Raw genomic sequence first — 7839 nt, 5'->3', positions numbered from 1 at the left:
CCTACCTGAAACCTAAATAAAGATAGAGAGTGCTAGAGATACCCAGTGTCCTTTGCTGGCCTCGGCATGTGATCACCCCCCCCCACACACACACCCCCCATGCAGACTGAGGGTCACACACACCACACACACACACACACACACACACACACACACACACACACACACACAGCATATTCAGACTGAGGATCACACATACACATACCCCATACACAGACTGAGAGACACACACACACCCCATACACAGACTGAGGAACACACACACACACCATACACAGACTAAGGAACACACACACACACACACACCACCCCACACAGACTGAGGATGGCAAGCACATGAGACCACGTCCTAGCCTCTGCTCAAACTGAAGTCCTGGTGCTTTTTCTGCAGATTTGAGTGCAATATAGTAATGCCTGAAAAGTTCCAGTTGAATTGTCTTTAAAACCATTTCCTCCAGTGGTTGGGCCCTAACTTTTATCTGATTTCAGTTGGAAACCTGGTGATGGTCATTTCTGCTCAGCAGCCAAAGCATGCACGTGCCCTCCGGCCATCAGCAGCTAGGTAGGGGACAGCCGCTCCGGCTCATCCTGACAGTGCTCCCGGGAAGGTGCAGCACTGAATGAGTTTATGGAGATGGTGTTTATAGATCAAAAGGCCCAGTGTTCTGACTTCTTGGTCAGGGTCCCCTCTAGGGGCTGTGGGTGTAAAAGGCTCCATAGGACTGGCTTTTCTTTTGAGTATTTTTTTGAGAGGAGAGGACATACCCTTTGGTTAGCAAATGCTCTAAAGCACTTTCCTGTCTCACAGCTTTACTTTAAAGTTAAGATGCCTATAATTGTGTTGGTACTTCTCCAAGTAAGAAATTAAAGGCAACCCATGATGGGGATAAGTTAGGAATCAGCAGTAGAAAATGCCTGGATATTTTTCCTGATGTCGGTGTTACAATAAGGTAGTCTTTACATTTTGTCTGATTGGTATTTTTCATCCAGTTATGTGCACTGCATTAAAGCCAACATAGTCAAACTTGAAAGAATTGAGTTTGCAAAATCTGATTTAATTCAGATCTCAAGCAGAGAGGGAGCACACTGTGAAAATCCTATGTACAGAATGCTAACCAATGCCAGACAAACAGTGCATTGGTTTACAGTATAACAGGCCGACCACACATAGGAAGGCTCCAGTCGAGTCCATCAGCTCGAAGTGCAGCTCTGTATTTGGCTCAAATGGCTACTGAACGTCAAGTGGCGCCGAGGTCCTTCACAGCAGCGCAGGACCCCCTCGGCTGTCGAAGGAGGCTCCCCACGGCCTCAGAAGTCCCACTCATCCCTTGAATTCCTTTGGCCTTGGGAGTCTTGGCTCCCCTAAACACAAATGCAGGCCCGAGATTCCCAGCAGCCACACATTATTGCACAGAACGGTCTGTCCTAAGCCAGACTCTTATGGCTAAGAAAGTGGGAGACCGGCCCTTAGTACAGTGGCCTAGCGTTAACACAGTCTGCAAAAGCTCACGAAGAATAGCTCTTCAGTCTCTACCAGCTACTAGTTATCAGGCTAAGAGAAAAGGCAACATGGCAGCTTCACATTTCACATGAAAGACTAGCATTGACTGGGCCTGGCTTGCTGGATTGAGTCTCCCATAAATAATAGTGATCACTTCCATTTAGACCCAGGAAAACTGACTTTATACCAGTCTTTTCTTCACATAAGGTTTGTGTAGCATTAAAATTGTTATGGACTAATGACTAGCCACGAAGGCAAATATGTCTAACTCTCCTTTGCAAAACAGAAACATCCTTGTTTTGAAGCGTGTCCAGTTTCCCCAAACAAAACATACATACACCTTTGTTATTGCACATCTTTCAGACAAACTTGTGTATGTGGGATATATATTTAAATATGCTACACATAAAGACTATGGCACTTTACAGAATACATGTTTAACAAAGACCATTGATTACACCACAGATGCTTCAGAACTCCACAGAAACCCTTCCACAGTTCATGTAATGTTGTTGAATTACCACACAGGTTTAAAGAATCCACAGACTCCAAGTATTTCTGCTTTAGTCAAAGTAAGACTTTTCCTGTAGTAGTGATGGTCCTATTGCTAGAAAACTGGGTATAGGCCAACAGGTGGGCTTGACGAGCCAGAAGAAAAGCTTCCTTCTCCACTGGTGTGATTGTGGATGGTCCCTTCTCCCCTGCACAAGTCTGTAGGTTGTTTGAAGGTCTCAAATGTTGAACTCCCTTTCTCTCTCTCTCTGTTCCACTAAGTCAACACTTAGGTAGTTTTCAATAGTGTGGCATTTCATTTGTGCTCCTTTTTGGGGGAGGGGAGATCTTCTCTAATGTTTAAATTAGTAAAAAAAAAAAAAAAACAAAAAACAAAAAAAAAAACACTGTTAAGTAATCTGGCAGAGAGGTCACGTTTTCATGTGTGACTGTTAGCAGGCTGAACTAGTCCACTGCCACCTTACCCAAAGAACAGGGTCCCCAGCTTAGGACTAGTTGGTGAAGAACGAGCTAAGATTGTATGAAAAAAAAAATGCCTAAAAATTAATCTGGTTCAAGGAAAACAAAAGTATTCTTGTCAGTTTTCCTATGAACAAAACTATGTTGCATGCCAAGTATTGCCCAGGTTGGAAACACGTTACTGTGCAGGCAGAAGGACATGGTTAGGATATGGTAAATACACAGTGAAGGACGAGAGCCTTTTCCACATGCTGGATGGCCCATGCACTTAGTGATCTGTTCCTGTTTCCTGAGTCTTCCTAGGGTTGCTTAGGGGCCTCCCCCTTCTCTCTTCTAAAGAAGCCACAGGATCTCTACCTTGCTTATTTTGAACGCTGGTTCAAAACTGAATTCAAGAACTGATTCAACACCCGTCTTCCCTAACCTTTCTCTTCCTGGGAGATAAGATGGAGGCCAAAGGGCAAACAAACTCTAGTTAAACCCCAGTGGGCCTAGCCCATGTCTATGTAAGGCAGTTGCTCTGAACCAAGGCTGGGTTCTAAACTGGCACAGCTCTGGGTGATTCACTGGGGCAAGCCTGTAAACTCTGAAGCAGGGTGTGTACCTGGTTGGACTTACCAAACACTTGCCTGTAGGAGGTGCTTAACGAATCACCTCTTAAGACAAAGCCCTTAGTGGAACATAGCTCTAAAACCAAATGGACCGTGCACTCCACGTACACTGCTACAGGGGTCCCTATCTGCAAGGTTTACTATATACTGCCAGGCTCTGGTTATATGGATAATTTATGGAAACTGGGTTCAAAGCCCTGAGTCCTTTTTAGTAGTGGTACTTGGTGGGGTTTGTAAGTATGCTTAGGCAGGTGTGCTGAACTTGGTCCTGCCCTGCGTTTGCATTTCCTATTCTGTGCTGCCTCCCTGGGGATGGGATTGGATGTAAGTCGGCTGTGGCAGTGGTTCGGCGTCACCCAATCTGCTCTCAGGATCAACACCAAAAGCTATGGAAGCTGCCAGGGCTAGCTCCCGCTGCTCTGTGAAGAATGCCAACGGGACTGGGGACCCGCTGACTCTCCAGCAGCCGTCTAAGAGAAAGGTCACCCCGTGAACATCTGTGAACATCTGTGTACCGCTACAGCTGGAAGGAGGGAACACCGAGGTTCCCCTGGGCGGCCAAGCACAACCCCAACCCCAGGAGCAAACTAACTACAGGAGACAGCTTAGGAACCAGGCTGGCTGTGGGGAGCAGGAAGGTATCTACCCAACTGCCAGGGGATGATTGTCTGTCTTCACTCAAATCCTGAGGATAGTCCCATTGATGCCTCCTGCCCTGGAACTCAAGCATGAGTGGTTCCACAGCAGGATTCTACACTGTCCCCGATGAGCCCTGTGCTCTGCTAAGGAAAACCCGGGATCTTGCTGTGACCTTTGGCATACAACCCGTCATCAGTAAGTCTGTAATCTTCCTTCCAGTCTCCAGCTGAAACAGCTTGAAAGAACTAGGAAGAAAACCACCACCCCACCTGCAGCCCGCATTCCGAGATGTTCACAGACACATAGCTGTGGGCTAGAGACCTGCCTCCAAGCACCCTGAGGCTGGCTGGCCTCTCCTCCGCGGCTGCAGATGGCTGCCTGCCTTGCTGGGTCAGAACACCATCCTTCATTGAGCCCTGGGGGTACGGAGTGTGTCAGAACTCCACAGTCAGGGGCTAAACCATGTCTTTGTCTGCTCTCGTCCTTTGCACTGTAGCCTGCAGGTCCAAGAACTCTGCTGGGTGGGTGACGCTCCTCACGGGTCCCACGAAGGCCTGGGGCTGTGGAATGTGGCTCTGGTAGGTCAAGACTGGCTCTTCACTGTGTCACAAGTCATAAAGAAAGGTAACGGCATTCTTGTCTTCCGGACTAAAGGAGGCAGATCAGGTTCTTCCCCTCTTCAATTTCCTCCTGTACTTTGTCACTGGAGGTGGCGATTTCTGCTTGTGCGGAGAAGACGGCGCAGATGAACGTGAGGACCGTGCCTCCAGTGGCGGTGTAAAAGGCCCAACCCAGGGAGCAGTCTCCAGGTTTGTAGGGGGATGCATGCCGGCCACAGTCTATGGCTTTCTGGCAGCCCCAGCCCGCGGGGTAGAGAATCAGGCCGAGGAGAAGGAACAGACCTGAGGGACAGAAGAGAAGAACACATGAGGCCCTCGGTGCCTGGACAGCCCGCAGCCGCTCCGCAGTAGAGAGTGGTTGTGTCATTTGTGTATAAGCCTGACCCCGAATATCCAATGCCACCGTGTGGCTTGGGAGGAGAGAACTTGCCTAGAAGTATTTCAGCCAGTTTGTACATGTAGGAATGTGACTCTACCAATGATTTTTAGAAAAGTGAGTTTCTTTGCATAAGGAGCTACTTACTAAAGCCAAACATGGCTTTATAAACAACACATTAGGGTCTGGAGAGATGGCTCAGCAGTTAAGAGCACTTGGTGCTCTTGCAGAGGACTTTCTTAATAAAACAGAACGGACAAAACTTGAAGCCAAATTGAAAGAAAAAAAAAACAGTTGCCAGTAAAATTGAAGGGTCACTAGGAGATTGGAAAATCTAGAAGAAAATGGACAAAGAGGATAAAAGCAAAGAGATCTCTAGTGAGCAGTGAGACTAATAGTCTCCCAACAAAGAGAGCCAGTACTGTATGAACTTACTGCTGAATTCTACTAGATGTTTACAGGTGAACTAACCCTTCAACTATTAACTATTATAGGATTTTTTTTCTCTCTCTGAAGAATGCCTTTGGATCTGGATGGAATTCAAGCATTTATCAGCTCTGAGAATTTTCTGGTAGAGGGCTTAGGGTGTTAGTATAGGATTGTGTCTTTGCAAACGGGGAGAGCAGTAATTCCTCTTTTTCTGTTTGTACCTCCCACATTTCTATTGCCTTATTGCTCTGTCTGAGACTCAAGCACAATAGTGAATAAAACTGTAGCAGACCTTTATCTCTATCCCCAAACTTTGGAGGTAATTTCCCCATTTACTACGACTGCTATTTGCTAAATCCAAACTATTAATACCTAATAGTTTGAAGTGTTCTTCAAGCTATTCTGTAAATTACAAAGGGAATGATTATTGCCAATTTCATTTTTAAAAGCTAGGATCACTTTGATTCCAAAACCAGATATGAGAACATGCAATGAATGAAATGAAACCATAGACCAAACTCTTTGATGGACACAGATGTAAAAGTTCTCAATATATCTGCAGATCCAAGGCATCAAGACCATGGTTGTCTTGGTTTAATCTGGGACTGCGTGGATAGTTCAACAAATGTAAACAATACATAAATCAGATGCAGGGACAAAAATCTACACCATCTCAACTGATACGGAAAAGACCTTTGACATATTTTAACATCCCTTCATGTGAATGAACACACTTCGAATAGACTACACATGACAAGCTTCTAGCAAGCGTAGTAAATGGGGAAATTACCTCCAAAGTTTGGGGATCGAGACAAAGGTCTGCTACAGTTTTATTCACTATTGTGCTTGAGTCTCAGACAGAGCAATAAGGCAGTAGAATGGGGGGAGGTACACATAGAGAAGAATCACAGCTGCCCGTTTGCAAAGACACAATCCTATACCAACACCCTAAGACCTCTACCAGAAGATTCTCAGAACTGATAAATGCTTGAATTCCACTCAGATTCCAAAAGCATTCTTCACAGAGTGAGAAAAAATAATCCTATAATTCAAATGAATGCACAAATGACTCCAACTAGCTAGAGCACTCACAAAAGGAAGCGCAAGGCTAGAGGGACCACAGCACCCCATTTCCAGTTACACTGTAGGCTGGACTAACACTTACAGCTTGCAGAGACCAGGGTAGAGGACGCAGAGACAACCCACACTACAGCTACTCAATTTCAACAAAGGTGTCAAACACAGAGAAAAGTTGTTCTCATCAACAAATGTGTGGCAACCGGACACCCACACGTGGAAGAATGAAAAGTCCATCTCTATCTCTCACCTCATACAAAAGTTACTTCAAAGTGCATCAGAGACCTTAATGTAAGGCGCGAGACCAGAAGGGGAAACACTTCAGGATACAGGCACAAGTCTAGGCTTCTCTGAGAACTCCAACAGCAAGAATTGATTAATAGAATTACTTGCAATTAAAGAAGCTTTCCCACAGCAAAGGACAGCCTGCAGATGGGAGACCATTTCTGCCTGGTATTCAATGGACAGAAGATCAATCCCAGATCATAATGTAAGGTACTCAAAAGACTAAATACCAAATAATGTTGTCAATAAATGAGCATATGAATTTTCAAAAAGGGGCTGGAGAGATGGCAGTGGGTAAAGGTGCTTGCTGCCTGGGCATGAAGACCCCAGCTTGGGTGCCAGCACCCACGTGAAAAGCCAGGCGTGGCTGTTCCTGTACCCCAGCACTGTCCGGGACAGACAGGGACACCACTGGGGCTTGCTGGCTGCCAGCCTAGCTCCACGTTCAGTGAGACACCCTGAACTAGAGCGTGATAGAGCAGGGCCCCCGATGTCCTCTCGGACCTCGGCACACGCCTGCGCATGCGCAGGTGCTCCACACGCAAAGTAAACAAAAGGTCAGCGCTTAGATACCAGGGCAGTGTGATCCAAAACTACACTTTGAGATTCTATCTCAACTCAGAGTGGCTGTCTAAGAAAACAAATGCTGGTTAGAGCTGGGGAGATCCTCAGGTGGGAGTGTAAAGTACCATAGGCATGAAATCGACATGCAAGTTTTGCAGAAGACCCAGAAACAACTACATGTGACCCAGTGACACCATTCTGGCCAGCATCCGGCAGATATGTGCATTCCCATGTTCACAGTGACACTATTCACTGTAGCCAGGTTGGATGGCATCAGATGAATGGATACAAAAAGTGATATGTATATAAAGAATTAAATGTGTCATTTGCAGGAAAATGGCTTGAACTGAAGATTATATAAAGTGAAATAAGCCAGATTCATAAATATAAATATCCCATTTTTCCCCACGTGGAACCTAGATTAAAATTGGACATACCCACAGATGACATGAAAGTATAAGGTGGGGACAGTTTGGGAAAAGGAGTCGGGGCTCGGTGGCACGCACCTTTAATTCCAGCACTCAGGACGCAAAGGTAGGTGACTCCTTGAGTTCCAAGCCAGCCAGGGCTACATAATGGAGCGGAGGTGAGGTGGTGGGGGATGTGACCAAAGTGTGATACACATGGATGAAGTGTTATAACGAAGCCGTTATTTTAGAAAAAAAAAAAATGTCTACATTAAACGAAGGGAACAGAGACCAACAGCTGGATGCCAGGGTAAAGCCGCCAGCTCTCCAAATACAAACACAAGCACAGCTGGAGGAC

General features: G+C 46.0%; 1 protein-coding gene across 1 annotated transcript in view; it reads right to left on the bottom strand.

The window, feature by feature from the left end:
• Positions 1–1034: 1034 nt before the first annotated feature.
• Positions 1035–7839, bottom strand: part of Lhfpl2 (LHFPL tetraspan subfamily member 2) — a 159672-nt gene continuing 152867 nt past the window's right edge. Inside the window, exon 4 of the mRNA XM_042261643.2 lies at positions 1035–4625. Coding sequence (XP_042117577.1) covers positions 4372–4625 — 254 coding nt within the window. The 3' untranslated portion in view covers positions 1035–4371. The remainder of the gene's footprint in view (positions 4626–7839) is intronic.

The sequence above is a fragment of the Peromyscus maniculatus genome, chromosome 15 (genome assembly GCF_049852395.1).
Source record: "Peromyscus maniculatus bairdii isolate BWxNUB_F1_BW_parent chromosome 15, HU_Pman_BW_mat_3.1, whole genome shotgun sequence".
Lineage (NCBI taxonomy): Eukaryota > Metazoa > Chordata > Mammalia > Rodentia > Cricetidae > Peromyscus > Peromyscus maniculatus.
The sequence above is the reverse complement of the archived record's forward strand: the minus strand, read 5'-3'. Positions and strand labels throughout refer to the sequence as shown.